The sequence below is a fragment of the Dermacentor andersoni genome, chromosome 2 (assembly GCF_023375885.2).
Source record: "Dermacentor andersoni chromosome 2, qqDerAnde1_hic_scaffold, whole genome shotgun sequence".
Lineage (NCBI taxonomy): Eukaryota > Metazoa > Arthropoda > Arachnida > Ixodida > Ixodidae > Dermacentor > Dermacentor andersoni.
Window position 1 is genome coordinate 198,429,423 of NC_092815.1, and position 25,905 is coordinate 198,455,327.

General features: G+C 46.6%; 1 protein-coding gene across 1 annotated transcript in view; it reads left to right on the plus strand.

Annotated features, from left to right (window-relative positions):
- The window catches only part of LOC126540257 (uncharacterized), a 128,951-nt gene extending 103,395 nt beyond the window's left edge, over positions 1-25,556 (plus strand). Inside the window, exon 6 of the mRNA XM_050187055.2 lies at positions 25,342-25,556. Coding sequence (XP_050043012.2) covers positions 25,342-25,428 — 87 coding nt within the window. The 3' untranslated portion in view covers positions 25,429-25,556. The remainder of the gene's footprint in view (positions 1-25,341) is intronic.
- Positions 25,557-25,905: the final 349 nt, after the last annotated feature.

Here is a 25,905-nt window from a genome sequence, read left to right on the forward strand (position 1 = left end):
TACAACTCACATATCCTTATTAACCCGTAAAGCAGCATGTGGTACCAGAATACTAATCAAAGTCCGCCCCTATTTTGCTATAGGTATATTAATTTCACTCTACTACGCATTTATTCACAGCCACATCTCTTACTGCATTTCTTCTTGGGGTAATACTTACGCAATTCACTTGGCACCCCTGCAACACACACAAAATCAAGCTTTGAGAACAATCAGTTACAGCCATATTCATGTAGTGCTCTGCCATTACTCCGCACATATAATATTTTGTCCGTAGTGGATTTAAATAAATGTTGTCTTAGTGTCCTGACGTATAAATGTTGTCGAGGAGAATTACCAATTTCGTTGATATCAAAAGACCAAACCCCCCATTTCACTGGCACTCGATTTTCACATCATAATAGCTACCTCCTACCGAAACCAAGCACTAACTACGGCAAACTTACTGCGAACTTTTTGGCAACATCAATATGGAATTCACTACCACCCTCCATTAAATCATCTCCTTCCATTCATTTATTTAATACATTCATGGTTATTCATGGTTATTCATGGTTATTCATTTATTCATGGTTACTAAATTTATTTAATAGGAAATTCATCACCACTTCTTGGGAAAGTGATTGCGTTGTATACTTTTTTTACGCTTTTGTATGTTGAATAACACTCCTTGGATCTGCTTTTCGTGTTTATATTTTATTGTTATTACTATGACTCGACTTTCTTAATACTTTCTGTTCCTAGGATTGCTACTGCTGTTGTTAACCGCATTAAGTATACCTTTTCTATGTATTTATTCTTGGAGGTCCCTCCCCAGTCTTTGACTATGGGACCTCCTAAAGTTACTTTTTCTGTAAACATTTCAAACGCATCAATAGACTGAAACTGAAACTGAAACAAGTTGGTACGGGGGAATTCTGCACAGCATGAGTTTTAGCGGGGTCGGGGCGAACGCCTGACGAATCGACGAGATGTCCGGGCATGGTTATTTCGAGGTGACCGAAGTGGCACTTGGACTAGTTGAGCTGCAACCAAGCAGTGCGAAAAACAGAAAGAACGGATGAAAGTCTTTCAAGGCGGGTCGCAAAAGTTGAAGAGAATACGGTGACTTCATCCAAGTAGCACAAACTGATGGACCAGTCCAAGCCACGCAAGGGCATGTCCTTCATCCGTTCAAAGGTCGCCGGGGCACTGCACATGCCAAAAGGCATTACCCTGGACTGATATCGGCCGTCTGGTGTGACGAATGCGGTCTTTTCGTGGTCCAGAGCGAAGGTCTATCGCAGAAAAATAAGTGGAACAGTAGAGACAATCTAGGGCATCGTCAATGCAGGGAGGTGTATATACATCTTTTTTAATGATTGTGTTTAGATGACGATAGTACACGCAGATCACCAGCTGTTATCCTTTCTGACGAGAACAACAGGCGAAGCCCATGGGCATGAAGAGTGTTAAAAAATCGCTTTGGCAAGCATTTTGTAAACCTCACTCTGGATAACTTGTCGCTCAGAGGGCGACACCCGGTATGGGCATCAAAGAGCAGCAGCTGCGTCGCCGGTATTTATACGATGCTTCGCGACCGTAGTTTTACCCAAAGGGCGGTCGTTCAGGTCGAAAATGTCGGAGTGGGACTCGAGGAGGCCACGAAGCTCTTCGGCTTGTTGGGTTGAGAGGTCCGGTGTAATGATCTTTGTAAATTCGTCGGGCGGAGCAAACGCAGAAGGCGCAGAATGAGCACTGGTCGAAGACGGCGCAACAGATAGAGCGGAAATGGGGCAATCGTGCGACGATGACAAGGTGGAATAAGGCATGTCTTGAGGAAGTACTAGTGGGCACAGTCCGAAATTTAGGATGGGAACACATGTCTCATTGTCCGCTACTGAAACGATGGTATGTGGGACCGATACATTGTGAGAATGCAAGACTGAAGTCGCGGGAGTAAGGACATTGTCTCCGTAAGGTACAGGTGGGCAGGCTCAAAACGTGATGCAGGTTGCTGCTATAGACAGGAGGCGAATAAAATCCGCAGAACAAGGCTTAGTTGCAGCTTGAGCAGGAAGGTCAGCGGGAAGGGATTGGTGCCGTCGTACAACACCAGCTGAACAGTCAATCAGAGCAGAATGGACGGGCAAAAAGTCGAGCCCGAGGAACACATCGTGAGGGCAACGTTCGAGCGCACTAAACAAAACCGACATGTGGTGGCTGGTGACACTCACACGTGCAGTACACATTCCAAGCACAGCCGGAGTTCCACCGTCGGCGACCAGGAGCAGTCGAGTCGGAGCAGGAGTAAGTACTTTCTTCAAGAGCGGTCGAAGCTCCGGACTCATGATCAAAATGTGCGCTCCAGTGTCGATGGGTGCTGTAACGGGCAAGCCATCCACTTCCACGTTCAGAAGGTTCCGGTCTGTAGGCAGGGTCTGCAGAAAAATTTCAGGCCGTGGTGCTAGAACAGCGTCATCTCCAGGAGCTGCCCTAGTTAGTTTCCCGTCGGAGAGCGGCGACAGTAAGGTGGGGACGCGAAGTGACGCAGCTTGGATGAACGGGAGCGGCGACTGTGTGGTGATGACGAACGGCTAGTCGCAGTGGCTCGAGCGTTGTTAGGTGCGTCTTCAACCTCGTTGAAGAGTGGAGGCGGGCGAGGGTTCTGTGGTGAGAGGCGGTAGGTGGGAAAGCTTGGTCGAGAGTTGGCTGGCCAGAAACTGACTGTGGCGAGATATGTGGGCCACTCGTCCGCAATAAAAGCAGATAGACCGATAATCATGTGCGCGCCATTAGGCCAGGTTGCGATAGCTCGGATATGGACCGTATTGACTCCCGTGAACAGGGGCAGAGGCAGCAGGCGAAGCAAACTCAGCATGGTTGGCGGAGCAGATGGACGGAAGACCCACATTGGCAAGTTGTTGGCGAATGAGCGACTGAATGAGAAACACGAGCGGCTGAGAATCGTCAAAGCACTGCGTCATTGACGTGGCAGAAGATGCTGCTTTGTTTTCTCGCCGCAAGATACGTAAGACGTTCTCGGAGGAGGTGGGTTCACACGGTAAACAAATATCTTCGCACGTCTATAAAGCTGCGGTATTGAGTACAAGCGTACATTGTTAAACTATGCGGCGGCTCTTCGCGTCTTCAAAGCGGCGGCATTCGTTAATGATCTCATTGACCATTGTTATATTCATGTTAACAAGCAGGTTAAACGCACCGTCTGCGAGGCCTTTTAAAACGTGGCTCACCTTGCCTGCCTCTGCCATATTTTTACCCACTTTGCCGCAAAGAGCGGGGACGTCCTGGATGTACGCCACGTAAAATTCAGCGTACGTCTGTGCATTGGTGCAGGTCCTTTTCAGCAGCACGTTGGCGGCCCATGGGCTTGCCGAACAGATCGTTAAGCTTCTGTTTGCACTGGTCCTAATTTGTAATCTCTTCATGTGTCTCAAACCAGACCCGTATTGTTTTGTTTAAGTAGAATATTATATTCACCAGCATAAGCATGTTATCCCAGCTGCTGTGTGCGCTGACTCGTACGTAATTCTGCAACCATTCATCGACGTAAACGTTGTCGATACCGGAAAACATGCCAGGGTCGCGAGCATGGGCCAGGATGACGGTCGGTGGCGACGACGAGGCCGTGGTTAGAGTCTCTTTCGCATGACACGGTGAACAGGTTACGTCCGCTGAGGGCCTCCCTCTTGCGCTTGTTATTACCCCGCACTTACACGAACGATGTTACAGGAACGAAGAGGCGTACGTCTATTGACAGATGGTCTTTAACGGCGGAATCAACTAGCGCAGAGCAGCGAGAAAAGATGATGATGATGATGATGATGATGATGATGATGATGATGATGATAGTCTCATATTATGGCTCATACCCACACTGGGGGATTGGCCAAGAATTGCGTGCTGAAGCGATTGCCTAATCTTTTGAAGTGTTACTTATCAGATGAGAAAAAAATAGCAAAGATAAGGAAACATACAAAAATAAATTACAAGATAACATTCAAAAAGTTATTCGTTTTGTTGATTGCCTGTAACCGCAGACGGCAGCACTCATGTCCCTGAGGCTGACCCCTATAATTGACGCAGCGTAAGATAGTATGATTTCTGATGATAACATTAACCCTAATTTAGCAAGCGGAAGTTCTAGATGTCTTTTTCTTAACAATTTGTATCGCCGACGTACCAAGAAGTAGTGATCTAATGATTCTATTTCTTGGCACTACGGACACAGCGGCGATAGCGTCAGACCAGTCCTGTGTAAATATAGGTTTAATGGAGGGACACGGCAGCGAAATCTCATGATCACTACTTCTGATTGTCTTGATGGGCACCACTGGATTTTCCACGGAAATTTTAGGGGCTGATATTCTGTCCATGTTGTTATTAATTCATTGACATCTCTATGAAATTAATATTTTCTATATCTAATTGCTGTTATGTGTACCTCTACTGGAATAAACGGCCTTATAGGTCCACTCAGGGATGCTCGCGCTAATGCGTCTGCCATTTCATTTGAGTGTAAGCCACAGTGGAAAGGTACCCATAATAGTTTTAGAGAATTCAACTGTGGAAGAACTAATGTTATAAACTTCTTTAGAGTTGCGGAATTGGATGAAGTTGTTAGCAAAGTAAAGACAGAAAGGGAATCTATAATAATAACCGCACTTATTGAGTTTGAAGGGAGTTTCCGAAGTGCTAACATCACTACTAAAAGTTCGGCTTCAAAAACGGGGATGAAATCTGGCAGTCTCAAGGAGAATGACCAGCCAAGCTGAAGCGAGAAAATGCGTACGCCTGCCTTTTCGTTGTTCACTGAAGCGTATGTAGCTATTACGGTATTTGCTTGTACGTGTGCTAGGTAATCTTGCAACAGGTTATATAAAAAAGTAGCTGATTGAAACATAGCGTTTAGGAGAAATGTCATCAAAATCTATCTCAATATTCTGATTTGATTCGGTTGATGGAATTACCTCTAGAATGTTTCACATTCAGGCTATCTAATTGCCTTTGTACAAATATAATCTGTGGAGTGTGAAAGCGAGGGCAATGAGCAAGGAAGAAGGAATTTGGATCATTAATAAAGGCGCATTCAGATAGTCTAAGCTGCAAGCTGTCGAATTTCAGATATGCTTGAATTGTGAAGATGCGAAATCTGCCTGGCAATGTTGGAAGGCGCGCTTATTGATAGATAACAATAATAGCCACAAACCTGGGGAGTCCCAGACACAGGCGTGGGGCCTCACGCTCCAAAAGAACCAGATGCTTTATTTTATAAGCAGGGCCAGCTGAGAACAAGACACACCCAAATTCCAATATGGGGCGCATATACATTTTATAGATCATTAACAGTGAGTCCCTACGCCGTCCATATTGACGGTTGCTCATTCTGCGCAGAATATCTAAAGCATGTTGTGCCTTAGCCGCTACACTTTCTATGTGTGGACTCCAGTTGAGTTTTCTATTATATGTTATCCCGAAATATTTAGGAGACTCAATCTGTGGAGTGCGTTCTTGCTTATGAGCTATAGCAATTGAAACCGGATGCATGACCTGGAACGCTAAAATTGTGCTTTTGCTTATATTTAATGACATACAAATTGTCCGAAGCCATACCTCTAGCATACTCATGTATCTTTGTAACTTTTGGTATAAAGTGTTAATATCAGTGTCGGCCGCAGAGAGTGTAATGTCATCTGCATACATGTAAACGTGCACGTGCTGACAAATGGGCATGGAGCTCATTAACATAATAAATAATATTGGGGATAGGACCGCTCAATGGGGAACACCGCGAGTCTGTGTTAACTTAAAGGATGAGCATACGTCCTTGAAGCAATAAAATTCTCTTGATGGCAAAAAATCGACCAACCACGCGGTATTATAATTTGGGAAATTACGATGCTGCAGAATATCCAGTAAAATTGAATGTTCAACGCTGTCATAAGCTTTAGCTATATCTAATTTCGCCAAAGCAGAATACTCTCTCCTTTTCCGGGCAAGTTGGATGCGGCTCTCTAAATCAGCATGGGCACACCATATTGAGCAATTAGCTCTGAAGCCTATTTTATTTGGACTAAATATTAAATTATCCGTCATCCAGATAGTAATTCTGCAATGTAATATCCTCTCTATGAGCTTGACCATATTACAAGTAAGAGAAATAGGTCTGACGTTTTCTATGTTATCACCTACTCCTGGTTTTATAGGTATCGGGATCACTTTAGCTACTTTCCAATCGTAAAGTATCCAGGCTTTGTGTAAGGAATAGTTTATGACGTTTAGAAGGTCTCCAAGAGATAAATCGAATAAAATTTTGTCATGTGAACGGTAATTCCATCAGGACCAGGGGCTGACAATGGTAAGTTTCGAATCACTTGATTTAATTAAGGCAATGTAACTTCAATAAACACTGATGACGGGGCTAATTTTTGCAATTTATAGGACATCGATTACGTGAATCTACTCTCCAAGCTTTTAGCAATGAGATCAAGATATTTTTTTCATTTCATCAGGAGACACCGACATCATCAACATTACTTGGCGATTGCACAATTTTCCGATATCTCATAGATCTAAGCAACGATTTTTTTTGGATTCGGAAAGGAAGTAATAGTGTTTCCTATCGTAATATTCTTTGGCTTGAGAAACTGTACGTTTAAATACAGCAGCGTGAAACTTGTGATCAGACCAATTTTTGGGGCACTGGTTTTAGAGGAGCTGCTTCCAAGCTGCCTGTCGGCGTTGGTGGTTTCGCGTCCAATCTGTATTCCACCAAGGGTTATAAGATGTTTGCTTTACAGATGTAACACTAAATTCCGCCTTTTTGTAGGTTCTATTAATTACCGCACAAAGTTTCATATCCTTGGTGTCTTCATGCTCTTCAGAATAAGAAGCCAAATGTACTTTAAGGTCGAATTGAAATTTATTATAGTCTATATATACGGGTACCTGGGAGCATGATGGTGTAATCGGGCAAGCAATTTCAACGATTATTGGAAAGTGGTCACTGTTGGTGGCACAGTCCCAGGCTGTCCATGATGAGCAGGTGAGGGACGCACCTACGAAACTTAGGTCCAATGCGAAGCGGAACTGTTTACAAATATATGTAGGAATTCTAGAGTTCAGGCAAGAGAGATTATTACCTGACGCGTTTGAAGCGTTTGCCACATTGGTCAGTTCGAAAGCCCCATCACGTGTGATGGGAGTTGAAATCTCCAAGTATTTTGTCCTTATACCATGAAGACATTGCTGAATCCAAACATCGAGTGCTCTGCACACTCGCCGGAAAGTATAAATTTACTAACGAGAAAGGTCGACGCCCTCGTATGGTTATATCGAATGCAAAAATTTCACATTCGGGAGAGATATGCTTATATGAAATCTTCGCCTTAGTAATAAAGAAAGCTAAACCTCCGCCCTTCGATGGACGGTCCAGTCGGAAAGATGAATAGTTATTCGATTGAAAAGATTGATGTCCTGAAAGCCATGTTTCTAGCAAAGCAATAATATCCGGGTAGAATTTCGATGATAAACACAATAAATCTGTTGCTGCAGAGTGAACTGATCGGCAATGCCAATGAAGAATTTTGAGGAAACCTATGGTTGCGAAAGAATAGACTCAGTAACTGCCTCACTTAAATGGCTTTCGTTTAAGAAATCTTCCTTCGCAATGCTGTATTTCACATATTTTTTGTCTTTGACTGAGTTAGAGTCGTAGCTCTTTTAGACAAAGGAGATCTACATGGTTTTAACGATCGAGGATCCATGTGCATTTGATCTGCGCCCTGTGTGTTATTATTGAAGCCTGCGCATTGGTTCTGGTTGACGTCGACGGATGGGCCTACAATTTGGGCATCTGGGGACGTGCAATTTGCGGTTACTTCTTCATTGGAAGGACGTGGACAGTCAGTTGTTTGAGAAGTTATACCAACTGGTGTTGTTGTTCCGAATATCCGCGCCATCTGGCTAGTTAGAATTTGTGTCAAGGACTCACAAAGCTTTCGAGCTAGGTGCTCCATAGCTTTTTCCATTGCCCTTTCGATGGCATCAGCAACAGAAAGTGAAAGAGACGCATCCGTTGTTGTCGCCTGGCGGACTGACACCGGCGTATCCCTGTGCCCTAGCATGAATTTCAGTTACGGCTTCTCTACGGGAACAACGTCTTCGTTCAATGATTTCCAGAATTTGAATTTCCCGTGGCTTTGCTAAGCAATTAGAATAATCAGCAGAGTGCGCGTCATTACAGAGACAGCACCTTTCTTCTTTGCTTTTGCACTCGCTAGAATTGTGATCTTCACCACGAATTCGGCACCTTGGAGCAGATCTACATCCTTTTAAGATGTGTCCGTAGCGCCAGCATTTCACACATTGGAGCGGACGAGGGGACAAAGGTTCCACTCTGTAGATTAGAGGCCTTGTATTTATGTCTGATGGTCGAATTCTCCCTGCAAATGTGGCCATGACCGACTCAGTGGGGATCCTGTTTCTCTCGACGACACGTCCATGCCGATAAACTGAAATTACACCCGCTGGTGAAAACATCTCTAATACTTCTGCCGGTGTCATGTTCACGTCGACCCCGTGGACAAGCCCTTTCACACATGCCAAGTGGGGAGGAATAAACGCGCTCACCGGATTGGCGGCAAACAACGAACACTTTAGATGTCTTGTACACAGGACTGGTCTGCAGAAAAGCAGAGGATACCACCTCTGCCAAACGGGCGGACCTCAGTGATGTTCTGAAAATGGGCCGTCGCCGATCGCAATCCCGCCTGAATCGCTTTTGGATTCTTCATCCGTATGACCCCCTCATTGGTTGGAATAAGAGCCACAGGAACTGATGTGAGGCCGTTGCGTAGAAAGAGATCCACAGGTAACTCCCACAGAGGAACAGAAGTGGACCATGGGAAGGCCCCTGGCCCTGGTGAAGAAAAGGGCATCTGCATGGTCTGATTAGCGAAACAATAATGAGACTAGCAAAACAGTGGCAATCGATAAATAAAAAACATCTACAACCCTGGGAGGCGAGAACAACTCCACTGGAAGCGGCAGTCGAACGCTGGCAGAGGAGAAGTATGTGACGCCTTCAGAGAAAACTAAACTCTTCTTCGTCGTCTCTATGGCTACGATCAGCGTCCTCCTCTTCCCACATTACAGACTGCGACAATAATGTTATAGCGAGTAAAACAGCTTAAACTATGGCTAACACAAGCCAAAGGAGATGGAGGATGCAAAAGTAAAAGAGGAAACTCAGGCTCAAGATCGCCGAGATCACGACGAAAACCGAAGAATACGCCACACAATTGGCGAAAAAAAATGGGAACAACTAATTAACTCGCTCAAGGGAACGTCAAGCACTGCAAAGACCTGGCATCTCCTAAGAGCCCTCATGGACCGTATCAAAACCAAGTCAGAGAACAACAAAGCCATATACTGGCAATCCACCAATACCAGGTACCGGACATAAAACTCTTAGAGAAGGTGCGAACCAAGTGATTTGGCAATACGAAGCTGCCAAACTACACAGGGACGTACCGTGGAGACGAGAATGCTAAGCTAGAAAGAGCCATAATGAAAGAAGAGGTCTACGCTGCCATCGCGCGAAGAGGTCGCGGGTAAATCCGCATACAGGTTCTTTTTTCGGCACCTTGTAAGCTGTCCAGTCTTTGCAATTTAGCTAGACTTGATAGGAAGAAGAAAATCGAGTGCAGCACTAACCACAGGAACAAGTTTGTGCCTTGTAGAGCGAATGTCATCTATGAGATTCCGCTGAGTTGTGGCAACGTGTACGTTAGACAAACAGGCAGCTGCATTAATATTAGATTATTAGAACATGCCAATTCACTAGATGATTCTAGAGGACAGCATCTTCCTAAGCATTGCAAGACCTGTAGGCATGACGGCAAAGTTTGTACTCCACTTTTCGGCAGGACTAAGATTGTCGGACGCGCAAGGTATAAGAAAGAGCGTGAAGTAATCGAAGCTTTAGAAATCGCGAGATTAGGGCCGGATAAATGTGTTAGTGAGGCGTCTATACATTTGTACCGCAAGCAGCTGGCGTTTCTTGGCTTGACTACATGATAACGGCATTGGTCTTTGCGGTTGGTGCGCATGCGTTCGGTTGTTGGTAGGAAAGTGGCGTTGGAGCATTAAACCAGTTGTTAGTCTGCGCCTGTGTCGTGTGGTTCTTTCTCTGTCTTGTCCTTTTTAGCGCAGTTTTTCTTTGTTCTCATAACTAGCCCCTCACCGTACGCTTCTAGGCGAAGAACACGGCTGCAGGTGCGGATAAAATAAACGCGCTAATCCGCAACCTTACCTATGAAATGGTTACCGAATGAATCGAATTCATCAACAAACATTGGGAAGCAGAAACAGTCCCGGAGAAGTGCAAACATACCGAAGTCCTAGTGATACCTAAGCCAGGCAACAAATTCCAAACAGAAAACCTCCGATCAATCTCGCTTACATCATGCATGGGGAAGCTGTATGAGGGAGTAGTAACCCAAAGGCTAGAAAAATCTATATGGAAGATAGCGAACTAGTTCCTCCGCACAATGTTAGGCTTCAGACCTAAGCTATCAACACAGGACGCACTCTTCCAGATATATGAAGAAGTACTCCAGAACGTTCCCAGGTGCGGAGAAAACGTAATAATGGCCCTAAACATCAAAGGAGCATTCGACAATGTAAGCCACGAGGCAATCCTCACGGGTTTGGACGACCTGAACTGCGGACGAACGATTCCCGGCTACGTCAAACCTTTTCTGCCAAACAGAACGGCAACCACACCATGGGAGAACATTGGTTGGAGAAGTTTCGAACACCTAACAAGGGAACACCGCACGGGTCGGTCATCTTGTCCACAGATCTCGCAGACGCGACTAGGGAAAATTTGCGGCATACCACACGCAATTTATGTCGACGACATCACCATATGGACCAAGATGGTCTGTCTCACTCAGCGAAAAAGAAGAGAAGCTACAGAAAGCGGCCACCTGTGTAGAAAACTAGGTTAAATAAAGAGGACTAGCGTGCTCTACCGAAAAATCAGAGCTTCTACGAGTATGGAGAGGAAAACAAAACCGAACGGTCCCAACCAGTGAAGATGGGCAACTTGAAGTCTGCCTGGAAGGAACATCGATACCCGAAAAGACCAGCGCTGTCAAAGCAGCGCTGTTCCCACACCATTACGCTACACTGTAAAAAAAATCTCTTAATTTAAAGAAAATTTAGAGAAGTTTTCTGCACCGCAACAGACATTTTCTGTGAATGCTCTATGACAGAAACCAGTTAGCAGATAAAAACAGAAATTTGCTGTTGTTTTTTATCGACAGCCTATAAAACAAGTAAAAACTTAAATATAACCATTCTAAATAATTGCAACTGCTAAAGAAAACATAAAATAAAATTTTAGAGTTATTTTTTTGCTTTCATAAACGCCGTTTTTTGCATATACCACGCACGACGCGCTGTTTGCGGTACTGCTTTGATGCCCCGTGCCCTAATGGAGGTGGCTGCTCTTCAAGTCGACGCATGTCGGCACAGCTCCGTTTCTCTTTTCGCCAATCGTAAGAGGTGAGTAGCTTTCTCTTCAAGTACGTTGCAAACAATGTACGGCGTGTTCTTTTACTCAGTAGTTTCCGCGTGTTCATAACATACGAGAAGACTACAATGTAACCCGCAAAAAAATTCAGGTGGACGGTGACAAAATTTAGCAACTACGTGTTCCGACATTTCAGCGTACGTTGCGTTTTGTGAGGCAACGTGGATTGGGTAGTAAACTTACCTTTAGTTTTTTCGTTATAGCAAACGTAAGAGCTACCCAGTGGCCTTGACAAATGTGTTGTCTGTTCTTGCCTTTTCGGAATGTTACTTGTTTTCGCTATGACTGCCAGAAAGAAGAAAAAAAGCATGCGTCAGTTCTCCGCAAAGCTGACTCAGCGACGTTAGCTCTTGGCTGCGATCAAGTGTGTAGTTTATTGAAGTCAACAAAAGTGCGACTTTTTTCCTGTTCTGATATTTCATCTCTTTTGAAGCTGGCATGTGAACCCGCCGCATATAAGGGCACATGGCGACCAGTATCATGATTGCGCTTGGTTAGCTGTGGTTCGGGGGTTTTAGTGCGTTACAATCGGGAAATTATTTTTCCTGGCCACTGACTACGTCATTTCATTTTGAAAATAGTTAGCGGGAACTTTGGACGGCGTGGTTTGGTATACTATCTGCGCATTTTAAAAGCACAGAACCGAAGGTGCTAGTGCATAAATTGAACTGCAGAAAAAACATTTAGTAAAAGAAGTAAAAAGGCAGCATGTGTGTTTCATGTAATTAATACTATACAGTTACAGTAATGTGTCCACCGCTTTAAATTATCAGCACTGTTTCCTACCTTATGCAATTATGCTAGACATTGTCACGAAAATAGCTGACGCGTGATTTTTGCTTCTGCTCATTCTGCGACCGGGCGCAAGGGGAACTGACGGCGGCAGCGCGGGAAAGAGGGGTGGGGGGGGGGCAGCTTCGACTCCAGCAACAAGTACGTATAGTCGCAACCAAAAATACGCAGCCCACGGCTTCGTGCGCAGAAGCTACTGCGGGGCCACACCACGGCGCTGCTATCTCCATGGGCTGTTTTAGGCTTGTAGCGCAGCTCAGGAAGAGCAAAAAAGGAAGGAGGTAGGGGTAATCAAAGGCAACGGAAAAGAGAGTGAGCGCAAACTTCCAACTGATGGTTTATTTCGTGACACAAGACTACTTATACACTCGGCAAAGCATATGACATCAAGAGATGACAAAGAAACCAAGCGACAAAACCGATAGTAACCAAGTGGTAACACATTCAGACAGCCTGTGGCTGCAGTCGGAGATTCGCCAATTCATTGCTTGATAATGATAATGAAGGTGAGCTTACACATGCATGGCCCAGACCAATGATAGCCTTTGCTTCGATGATTTCTCTTGTGAGCTGATTACGACTGCGACCAAGAATGACGCATTCCTCTAAGACAGGTTCGCAACCACACGTTTTGCAGTGCTGCGCAAGAAACCCCCCAGCTGTAATACAATTCTTGGCATTGTAACCATGTTCGCGCAGCCTGTCATTCAGACATCGGCCAGTTTGACCAACGTAACGTTTTCCGCACTTGAGTGGAAAACAATGAATAACACCAAGTGCGCAATTAACAAACTTATTTTTGTGGTTCTTGTCACAGGAAAGAGGAGCTACCTTATTGGGATTAGTGAGTTTGCAAATCCTCATTAGCTTGTTAGGGGTAGAAAACACTACACGAAAACACTACACTCTTAAGATTATCTGAGACGGTGTGGATATAAGGGATGACGCTAGTCCTACCCCGAGTAGTTACATAGTTACAGGATTATCTGCGTGCTTGTTGTCTTTTCTACGCTCTTTTAGAATTCGTTTTGCTATTGGCACTTGTAGGGACACGGGATAACCAGCCTGCGAAAGCCGTTCGCACTGAGAGGCAAATCTAGACGAAACATATGGTGGCACGACTTTTTCAAAGCATTATTAAGGCAAAGGTTAGCAATGCCCCTCTTCATCAACTTGGAATGGGCACAATGAAACGGAAGAAGTGGTTTGTTAGCACGAGGTTCATAGTACCAACAAGTATGAATATCCGAACAAGCTAAGCGCAAATCCAAAAACCGGATCTTATGATCCTGTAGGAGCTCGTAGGTAACGTCAAGGGGCGCAAGACATTCTTGGACTATTGGCACTACCAAGGCAACCTCAGTCTCAAGGTCAGCCGGAGAAGACTGAACACAAAACAAAAAATTCTTCCACGTAACGAAATATTTTTAAAATGTTAGTCTGATAAAGGTTCACTAACATGGCGGCCTCTAGGCGAGCTAAAAATAAATCACTGAGGAGCGAGGCAATGCACGAACCCATGCATACTCCGTTTTTCTGCACATAGATGGTGTCATTCCATGTAATGAACGTAGATGACAAATAAAAGCTGAAAAGTTCCAAAAAGTGATTACTAGATAGCCCAGCATTATTTTGAAAACGGGTGTCGCCAAATTCATCAATTGACTGCGAAATAGCTGACAGCAGGTCATTATGAGGAATAGAAGAGTAGAGCTCCTTCACATCGACGGAGAAGACTTGAAAGCCTCGATCAGAGTTGTCCTTTAAAAATTCAATTACTTCATCGGAGTTGCCTATTAACAACGGGTCATTCACGTGTAAAAGGCTAGCTTGGCCTGCAGAAACAGTGCGACAGACTTCTGCCACGTGTCCTTTTCTGAAACAATAACCCTCAACGGTATATCAGGTTTGTGCGTTTTCGCGCTAAGGAACACCTCTAGGTGATCTCGTTTGCTGCTGGCAATGTTTCTGAACACTTTGTCCAAGTTGCATTCCCTGCAAAGTTTCTTAGCCTTAGCAAAGGCTAAGGAAAACAGCGAATAGGGAGAGTTTGTAAGTTTAGATTCTTGGCGTATATGTGCAGCGAGACACAGACGTGTCGTTCATGATTTGTTCCGCGTCTGTGTCGCGCTGCACGTATACACGAGAAGTCGCACAAGTGAAAAACTTCTGGTGCCAACGTGAACATGGGTGCTACTCGAGATAAATGCTGCTTTAGTGTAAAGAAGCCGAACTCACCATTGTAAACAAGGTGAACGCACCTCGCATACGTACCCTGGTCCCTTTCTGAGCCGGCCGGTCTCGTCAGTCCGCATGGCACCGCGTAAAAAGCATTGCCAGTTTCCGCGCGATTTGTGCAGCTTGGTGTGCTACACCCCATCGTACTGGAATACAAGTGTGAAAATGAATTGTTTCGTACCATTTCACCAAAGTCATTAATTTAATTTCGTCGCATACCGTACCTGCTGACCGGAGCCGATCGGTGCAACGCACGCTCGATGGTCTGCTGATTGCAATTTCGATGACATTGACGGAAACGAGTGGGCATCGATCCCTTTAAGTTGGCTTCGCAGCGGCGCAGTTGAGCATTTGAAGCCATTTTCTACCACATGATAGCGCTCGGCGAATAGCGGAACGAGCAGTGCCGGAAAAGTTGTGCGCAACTCAGCTCCCTGCGGGAGCATACGCAGGAACACTACATCGAGCGCCTGCTTTGAGGGTGCACCGAGCAACGTCAATGGCGTCACTCTCGTGCCGCCAAGTCACGCGCTTGATAAATTTCAAGTGCGGCGTCCGGCTGCTTCGCAGCTGATGATCAGTGCACAGGGGGGCGCTTCCATTTGGCTCGTTTGCCGTGCTGTCGTAATTCTTCGCATGGCGACGGCGGCCGGCTTCCGGGCACGGCTGGCAGGTTCGGGCGGTTTCTGCAATGTGAGCCTAGTAACGCTTTCGCCTAAAACGAGAATGTAACATAAGTCAGGACGGGCGTTGACACCAACAATGTGGTGGACTCTTTTCTTGCTACTCCTATGCACCAATGCCTTTCCATGGCGTCTTGCGTTGAGAGCCGGCATGCACGTGCGCCATCCGTTGAAACACCAATCACGGAAGCGCGGCACAAACAGGCGCGAGGCGCTCGTAAGCATGAAACGTGAAAGCAAATTGGATACTGCCAGGCATACATTGCGTGCGCTTATCCGAACGGCTGAACGCGAGCTGGCGCGGGGAGGGAGGCAAGCGCCCACTGACGAACCCTCTTGCGAATTGACCGGCAGCTGCGAAACAGCCGAACGCCGCACTTGAAATTTATGAAGCGCGTGACTTGGCGGCACGAGAGGGAGGGCGAAGATTGGCGACACTCGGTGCAACCTCAAAGCAGGCGCCAGATGTAAGATTCCCTGCATACAACAGTGACGACTTCCTCTGAACTTTGCCGCTTTCTCTCTCGCCTGGGGCGCCTCCGCAGACTCGACCCTGCTATGGGGCTCTTGCATTACCCAGGGGGCGCTGCGAAAAAGGTGCTAAAAAGCGCCCTCTGTCCTAAAATGGGTCCTACTAAGCTCGGTCGTCTGCTTCGGAAAGCACGTTTACAATATGGACCCGCCACTTTCGGTTGTGTTGTATCACGGTCTGCAGCGAATATCGGGCGCCGAAGATTTTGTGAGGAGTGGCACGCTGCGTAAAGGCAATAAATTATGCAGTGGCGAATACGTGTATGCCGTTCAAGAATTAAGCGGCGAAGTTTTAGGGCGGTGTCAATCGCAAGGGAAGCGAGTCGCGTACGAAGTGGAACTTCAGGTAAGGTTTGAACGCTGCTAGATTCAGGCGCACAAACGCGAGGAAATGCTTGCTATAAATGCATCCACAGCAGCGATAAGCACACATCATGTGTACGGAACTGCTCGAGCACACGGCGGTACGCGCGGCGACGGCAGCGGTCTTTCAGCATGCCGCGAAACGGCGGGTCTCCTGCAATCTTTGTTGACCGCATATGCCGCTAAACAAGTAGTTACGCCTGCGTTGTAGTAGCGGCCATCTTTCCTTTTAGTAACTGGTAATAACTGATGCAATGCATATGAGCTCGCACGTACGTGCGAATCCCGCTGCAGCGCGAGCTCGTGCGCTGCTCGCTTGATGTAGCTTTTAATGACAACGCTCGAAAATCGATCTGCTGTAATCAATACTATCTTGCTGCACTGCCTCAACATGCTGGCTTGAGGTCAAGTATCAGCACATTCAACTCTCTAACCTGTGCTGCTCGTAGTGGGGTAGTGAATTGTCACCGAATCAGCCCGGCCATTTGTGGTCATTTGCACACACCTGGGCACTTCACCACTTCGCACCGGTCGAACTGTTAATTGTCGCTGTGGCCGGGTTTCGAATCGTGAATCACCAGCCATGCCTGCTGCTATGTCGGTCTGCCGTCGGGACTGCAGGTGCAAAATACCGAATTTTAGAACGCAGATCTATAATCAAGCAAGCTTCAAGACAGGTGAAGCAGTCAGCATGGCGCGAAGTTTCGCTTACCCAGCGCGACGAACTGCAGTTATACAGCACGCCCGACGCTCCGCTTCGTGAGGCCTTGAAGGGAAACGATAGAATCGGATGTTGGGATTCAGGCCTTCTTGTTCATGGCAGCCCACGACGCAGCAGAATCGACGGTGACGCTTTTTCGATGCTGAGCTAGGTCCCTCCGGATCGGCGTCGCCGATTCCTTCTGCTTCCAGCATTACGTCCCACGGCACACGGAGAGTCCGTTTTCGTTAAACTATAGGCTGCGACCAGCTCGCAGCGTGGTCGACGTGGTCTGTGAGAAGTGACTAGCCTTTTCGCCCTCGCCACAGGGCAGAAAAAAGTGCGAATCGAGGCAAAACTCGGCCTAGAAACGTGCTTCGCCACAGCCAGGGCTCAATACGACCCAAGCTGGTACGACCCAGATGTCGTTTTCCCCGCGGCCACCAGACGCCACTACTATACCTCAAACTCCAGCGCAAGACGCCCATTGGTCGCAGCGCCGTGGTCAAGTGCTAGCGCGCGCTTTTTCTGGTCCGTAGCAGACGCCGGCGCCATTCCCGGTTATCGAAATAGCGCTTCGGTGGGTCTCTGGCGGCGGAGTTTTGGCGGGCAGCGTTTCGCTAGCGCTTGAGCCGTTTACATATTGCGGCGTTGCCTAGCCTGTGTTGTGCTTCTGGGTACAACAACCGAGGAGGCTAGAAGAAAAGACTTTTCATTATTCCAACCGCAAAAAAACAAGGCGGCTCGCCAAAAGAGTTCGCTGCAGAGCATCGGCCGGGCAAACGATGAAAATGCGCGGGACCCGCGCCTATGTGACGAAAGTGGCCGTTAATCGGAAGTCACTCGTATTTTTTCGGCCGATTTGGTGAGAAGCGCGAACGCCTGCAGCCTTTCTTCACACTAAATAAGGTTCGGCACGGTTGTAGTTGTAAACGTTCAATCACTGCTAGGAAAGCCGTGCTTCATGTTGTTCGAGCATCGCTGTTCCCGCTTCTGGTTCGGCAGGCTACATTCCGATGTTGCGCACATTGACTGGCGCACTCTTTTAGTTGTAGTTGAACCGGTGCTAGGCTTGGACGCGAAAGTTGCGCTTCATATGCTAGTTCGACCAGCCGTCCAGTGACGCGTATTGCATACGCGAGCACCGTTGCGAGCGGTGCACCGTTGCGAGCACCGTTGAGGCAGCCAAGGGCGTCATCAATCCAAGGTAGGGGATACACGTCCTTTTTGGTAACCCTGTTAAGGTGCCGACAGTCCACGCAAAAGCGCCATGAGCCATCCTTCTTTTTGACCAGTACAACAGGTGACGCCCATGGAGTATATGATGGTTCAATAATGTTCTTGGCAAGCATTTTGCGATCTTCTGCGAGGATAACTTGACGCTCAGCTTTAATGCGATGTTTGACAGCTTTAGTTTGGGCCAAAGGACGATCGTTAAAGTCAAAAATATCGTGGTAGGAAAACAGAACGCGGTAGAGTTCACGAGCGTGCTCGGACGGTAAGTCGGGCGCAGTCATTTTCTGTAAGGCAGCGATGGTACAATTTGCCGACTGCGATGGTAGAGGAGTATCGGATGAAGTGTCGTCTACTGCAATGGATGCTACTGAGTGATCCTCAAATGAGCAAAGCTGGGCCAGAGACATCCCGCGGGGCAGCACTTGTGTCGTGAAGCCAAAGTTGACCACTGGCAGGCAGATGCAATTCGCCGTAATAGATAAAACTGTATGAGGTACTGTGATCCCGTGTGTAAGGAGGACGTCTTGCATAGAAGCCGAGATGTAATGACCGTCGGGGACTGGTGGGGATGACACTAGGTCAACGTAGCTCAGTGCCGAAGGTGGCAAGCGAATGAAGTCGACGGAACTGAGGCGACTGGGGTGTGGTTCAGCTGGATCCAGAGCAGGCAGATCAAGGCGGAGTGTACTGACGCAACAATCGATGAGAGCAGAATGTGCGGAGAGGAAGTCTAAGCCGAGGATGATGTCGTGGAGACAGTGGGCGATGACTGTGAATAGCACGATTGTTGAGCGATCAGCGAAGGAGACGCGGGCGATACACACACCAATTACGGGGGCCAAGCCGCCACGCTGACACGGACAACAAGCGTCGTGGCGGGCGTGATAATTTTCTTGAGCGGGTCACGAAGGTCAGCGCTCATTACGGACAAATGCGCCCCAGTGTCTATGAGTGCAGACACAGAAACACCGTCGACTTGCACTTTAAGAAGGTTCAGATGAGTGGGCAACGTCAGTAGAGGATTTGGCGGCGTAGGGAGCAATGCAGCGTCACCTCGAGGCGCTGCATCGTCTAATTTTCCGGCTGGGAGCGGCGTCCGAAAGGAGTCGGCGAATAGGAGCGACGGGGCTGGGGAGAGCGAGATTATCGTCGTTGGGGCGAAGGCGAACGAGAATACGAGCGGTTCGGTGCAGAATTAGCGGCGGCGTTATCGGAGCGTGCGGCACAGGGACGAGAAGGGCCACCTGGGGGGCATTTCTCGTCGTAGACCGGGTCGGGGAACTCCAGCGCCTGCGACAGTGCCGAGAAATGTGCCCGATTCGATGGCAGTGGAAACAAATGGGCTTGTCGTCAGCAGTGCGCCATTCAGATGGGTTGCGGAAACGTGGTGGGTAAGAAGATGCGAGACGGGGCGGAATCGAAGAAGCCGGGCGGGTATCAGGACGATGGGCCGGGCAGATGGTGTGAAGACCCATGTTTTCGAACTCTTGGCGGACAACTGCCTGGATCAGTGAGACCGTGACTGCAGATGTGTTGTTGGGACTGGAGTCGAAGGCAGCCGGATAGGCGGCCTCGAACTCACGCCGTACGATCCTGGTAACATCGGCAGTTTTGTTGGGACGAGGAGTGTCGGCACAGGAAGATGTCGCTGGGGTGTTGGGCAGACGGGCAAACTCAACACCCTCTCAATATTCTTCAAGGCCTCTCCACCCGTCGCATGACGTCACGCCAAGTGACCGCGCCGGCGCTGCGCTTCGCTATATCAAAGCGTTGCACCCATTTGCACTGCAGTTAGGGTGCTGCCGCACTTAGCTGCCAAGAAGTTCCAAACTGTCTGATACAGTAATTTGTTCATTTTTCTTTCGTGGTTAGCACAAAAAATGAAATGGAGTAGTTTGTGCATGCCTGTTTTTTATCTGCTTTATTTATAATTTCTTTATGTTTTACAGGACATCCTTTATACTGAAACATATTCCCACTTTGAGCTCATAATCAAGCTTTTTCACTTATGCAAACATTTTCACATGCTCTGTGACGATACTATATTGCGCCTTCTGGAAGTTTGTAAAAAGTCTTCTACTTCGCTGTTAATATTTTTACATTCAGATATAATGGCGTGCACTCACAGTAACGTTGAGCTGTCAGATTTCAACCATTTGTGTTAATGGGGGCAAAATGCTATTACGGCACGCCATATAAGTCGCCTTTGCGTGCTCAAGTGAAGCACTGTAAAGCTAGTCCAAACACTGTAATAAGAAACGATGAGGCGCCAGCAGTGAAGTGTTCGCAAAAGCATTTTTATTGAGTAGAAGGAACTTGCATCCACTTTTATTGCGTTCACTTTTTCTTCAGCGTTGCTGCTTTGCGGGCTGCCGCCTTCTGCTGCGCATTGTATTGTATAGTGGCATTTCTTACTTTGCAAAAGTTGTTTAAAACTAGATTGGTTGCACCCACTCGGCCATTTTAGACAATTAAAGAGGCAGCACGAAGCGGTACTCCCGCCGCGCAAGTCCTTTAGCAGGGGCGAAGCTGTCGCATGGAGACAACTACAAACAGGGTCGTACCCTAACATCAACGTGCTAAGTAAAATGCACTCCACATTGCATAAAGAACAAATGTCCACGATGCAATGAGAAACCCATATAATATCACATAACACGGGCATGTCAACAAACTGACGTAGTCCCAATCATACCACACCCCAGTGCTGAGCAATGGCAGGAACTGCTGTCCAGCGACCGCTGCGAAGAGCAGCTCGGTCTAGTGCGGCGTGCACGACGGACAGCACAGGCCAGCGGAGTCAGGAACTGAGGGCAGCCGACCATTGCGATAGAGTACGGACAAAGCAGCGGGTGAAGACCTCTGGGGAAGACACAAGGAGGAAGACTCCCATGAAGAATCCGCCCCAGCCGCAGAAAAACACAATTACCGGAGCTCAGTAAAGTTTTCCCTGACTTACTCAGTATAGCGAGTAACAGGTCAGTCCTACTTGTACTAACTATATCTTCACGATGAATAGAGGGAAATATTGCATTCTTTCGCGACATAAATTCACTAGTTCAGTTACACAAATATGCCTGGCATCCCTATCGGGGGGAGTGTACAACGAAATTCCGTAAACATTCTTCCGGGATAACTTTTAGTGCTCGGAGCCGCCAGTTGGGTTTGTTGGTTGAACATACTAGAACGCTACAGCGCGGGAACCAACGGAGAGAATGTACGCGTACAAAGTACACAGACGCAGCGCTGACTTTCAACAAAAAATTTTACCTTGTCGGTGCGCAGCTACTCTTATAGTGAACACTTCGCAAAAAAAAAAAAAAGAAGAAAATCACGCATGCGAGGAGAACTTGCTCATAACGCTATCCCACCCTGGCATTTGAACCTAGGAAGGTCAGCTCCATTTCAAACAAGGCTATCGATGGACAAATGACACAGTTTCTTTCCGCACGTGAAATTCAGGCAGTCTCGATAATTTCCCTAGTAAGCCTTGATTTGCTCCTAGATACAGTCTTGGATTTGCCGAAGACACGTTTGCACCCACAGTGGCGACAGTGCACGCCTAGATGACCTTGCATTTTTTTGCTAACATTGTTCTGGTGTTCTCCAAGGCGATGGCTAATGCATCTGCAGATTTATCCGATGTAGACTTTACCACATGATATAGGTATCCCGTATACAACACACTGTGCACATTGTGTAAAGAGCTGTATGTGATCAGTTTTACACTGGGCTTTCTCTTAGAAGACAGTGGTAGTTTGCTTACTCAGTGGCACCAGCTATCTAGGCGCGGAAAAAAAAAAATTTCCACACAGGCCAAGTTTTCCTAAGGTAGAGTGAAGCTCCATGAAATTATGCAATAATTGTCCTTTTAGCGTAATCACAACTTTGCCCTTCTTCAAAGTGTTTTCCTCAGGATAATCATTTGCACAGCGCTCGTAGGAGCGATAGAAACAGTTCGGCACAACGGTGAAGTTAATTTCTTTCGATCACTGACATATATTTACCTATTTCACAAAACTGTGGCCATTGCGGATCAGGCAGCAGTTGGATTAAAATACGATGAAAAAAGAGAAAAAGAAACATACAGAGAGGGAAATGTTCGGAAAGCAAAAAATGATTGGCTGGTGCACTGATATGACATTTCATACAGCAATCTTTCCTGTAAATCTTTTAAAACAAATTACGCGACAGATGTAGTTCAAGGGCTTTAAAAAAATAAGCACCCTCACACACTAACTTGGGAAGGCATATCTAGTCTTAAATAGTGGTTGATAAAATTTTGGTTTGTATGCTTCTGTTTTAGGCAATGGTTATGTAAATAATTCTGCTTTTGATACGATGCTGATGACGCTCTGCTTGTGTTTGAAGAGACACGTTAGCCGATATTATTCCCGCATGAAGCTCTGCGCTGCCTAACGTGGATTTTCGACCCCTCCGGCAAGCTTTGGAGAAGAACGCTTGTTGATTCATGGAACCTTGCAAGGTCGAAGGTTTTCTTGATGCGCATTCATCCACATACCAAGTTGGTCAAGAAATCAGTGAAATGCAATTCCCCTGTTAAATCGCAGAGCAAATCCTGCCTTAGCATTGTATAGGGCAATTGTTGTCTGCTCACCACATCTAGTGCTCCTGGTTTCAGAACGAGCCTGTGTAGTGTCAGCACCAGAAAACGGCTGTGACCCCGAACAGTGAAAAAGAGCTTCAGGAAACCCTGGCAACGAAGCTTGGTCTCAAAGTTTGGTGGTCCGCAGAAGTACGATGTGTTAAAGGGCCCCTCACCAGGCCTGTCCTTTCTGAACTGAGAAGTGCGGAGCATACATTGAGCGATAACGATCGTTTCTGCAAATAATTAGATCGCCGCGCTCCGCGGAAGAATCTGAAATTTTAAACCGAACGTCGTTTTTTCTTCTACTCGCGGCCGCCGCGCTCCTAACCCGAGGATGACGTACTCGCGTGCATGCGCCTACGCGGTCGTGTCCGCAGTGTGACGTCGCTCGTGGTGACACATGACTTCGAAAATTATTCAATACAATATCTGTTATCTGTGCGATCTGGTGCTTGAATTGTCAAATCGAAATTTAGAGAAATAACAAAAGACACAAACGGAATGTCCGCGTGTTCTTTGTTTTACTACTAACCGAAGCAAGAGAGATGTACTTCCGCTTCGTCTGCTTGTTCCCACGGTCGTGCGGTCACGTGCGTATGTACCGAAACTATGCCATTTTCTAGCGCGCTCCAGCGCGTGATCATGCTCTGCGATCAACTTGTTCTGCCTCACCCTTCGCGTGCACTGAATTATATTGCAAGTCATGTTCCCTTGTGCACAGCGCGCAAAATGGTGCGCTGCGCGAACGAGACAACAGCTCGCGTGCGGCGTCTTCCGCCGAAATGCGTACTGTCGGAAAAAAGAAAGCGCGAAAAAAAATGAAGGCGGGGCCTGTGACGTATGTGCCACGCGACCATCGAGGTCTGGTATGAGAGAACGCAGGGATGGAATTTTGCTTCTGAAGGCTAGACGGGGCGAGTGGAGTAACTATGCTTGGCAGTGGAGCCCGCTTGCAGAAATAATGCGTTTGTGGCACTGAAATATTTCTATCTCGGCTATTAATGAGCCGATATGAAAAATTTTTGCAGCAGAAAGCTCCCTCAAAGACGCGTAACAACTTCCAGCGTATAACCAAAATTTGCTATGGGGCCTGGTTAGGTGCCTTTTAAGGTAGTTGAATGGTGTTGAAGATTATTATATAAGGTTCAATAAATATGGGAACGAGATAGATGACAAGACAAGCAGTCATTCGAAACTGACTGCTTGTCACCACCGTTGTGTCCAATGCATCCACAATCTTTCATTCGTGCAAGGTTAACAAGCAACACAATTTATATCACTGCTTCTTTTAGTGATCAGCATATTGGTGTTTATTACTGCTTAGTACACGTTCAACCATTTCTGAAAAGCAGCTTTCGTGCTCAGCTCAATTCGTTCATGAATGAAAAAAACAAGCATGCGCATCGAGTATATATGAAATTCCGTTAGAGTTATAGAAATAACGTCTCTTCTGCCATTTTGTGACATTAATTGCCAGTTGTGCACTGACAAAATTTGTTTACACTTATAGTAGATCAATAGAGGTTTTTGTTCGAACACTTGTTTTGAGCATATGTTTAGCCTATGTTTATAATATAGGAGATGAATGTGCACTGCACTTCCGTGTTCCTGCGACCTGTCAAAAATCCACATTACTTTTGTAATTTACAACTACTCACAGCGGTTACATGCAAAGTATTGACGCATAAGATAACTGCATGTGCAAGATCGTTTTTAGGCTGGTGTTATCGGCCACGATGTTATGCAGATTCACAACTTACATAAACATGCTACGACTACGTCCTTGCCTGAGTTAACAATGCGAATTTTGTACACATGTGCCGCCATCCCCTCTTTCTCTTTCTTATGCCTCAAGCTAAATATTAGTGCCGCGAAATTCAAAAAAATATATTACGAAGCCGCAACGGCTGCCTTGGATTTCAACATAACCATGAAAAACATGGGGAATACCGGAGATGCAAATTCCTAACGATGACCTTGCTCGCTCGTAGCACTATCCCTGGAGCTATGTGCGCAGGGGTCATAGTACTGTAGGGGTCATATGTCGCCTTGAGAAAGACAAGTCCACTCGTCCAAACGTTGGCTGCTGCTTTCATTTTGTTCTTGTTTTGCTCATCACCATAACCGTGTAGAAATTTGCGTAAGTCATGTACCCTTGAAGAGTGGAGTTGCGCGTTGATGGCCGTCTGAGCTGAGGACGCTGTCGATCATGAGCCAGGATTCTGTTCTGTAACCACAAATGACCGAACAGTCTACCTAGCCTTGTCGAGAGTCGCTTTGCAGCGTCTTTAACTCTACACATACCTTACTACGCAATGCCGGGCATAGCCAGCACCTTTCGCCCTGAATAAGCAAGTCTGTCCATGTTTATTTATTGTAACAGTTTTGCAAAGCTGGAAACTACGCTTGCTTTATTCATCTGTGAGTCTATTTCTACGTGTCGATAAGGGCCGCTGTCGCCGTCGAAATCATCGTGTCATGCTTATTTCAAAAGTCAAATTTGTCAATTTGGTCTCTGTAACAGTAATAAAAAAACGTTGAAAGTGTTGCATCAAAAATGTGTTTTTTTTTTTTTTTTGCATCGCAGGAATGTGCGAGAAAGCACAACATCTTCCCGGAGGATGCTGCTACTCTGATGTTTACAATAAAGTGGGTTAGAGACAATTTCTTCTAGACGGCACACGTATCCGTTCGTCGAAGTGCCGATAATCTGTTTTCTAAAGCTTTCTTCTGGGGTCAGCAATCAAGTTTTCTTGTGTACGATTGCGTAAACTATTGGAAATAAAGTTATTTTCTCGCTGGCGTTTTCTCTCGCTTCGCTCCTGCAGCACGTCGAAGGAATAGGTTTGCTATAAGCGCCAATTGAAAATTTGCATGCCAGAAATTCTAGCCGTGCATTGTTATTGGCTTGTAAGGCATGCACCATTTTTCAGGTATCTGCGTTCCTTCCTTTACCTAAGCGTACTTCACAATTGCCACGCGTTCCGTTGGTATACGCGCGGCATGACACGCACTTAGCTGACTAAAATTATTAATAAACTTGTAGTCGGATCATTGAACTACGGCTAAGTTAATGAGACAAAAAAATGCCATAGCAAAAAGAAACAAATTCAGCAGATTCCACGCACAATGGGAACCGTTCTTGTGCGGA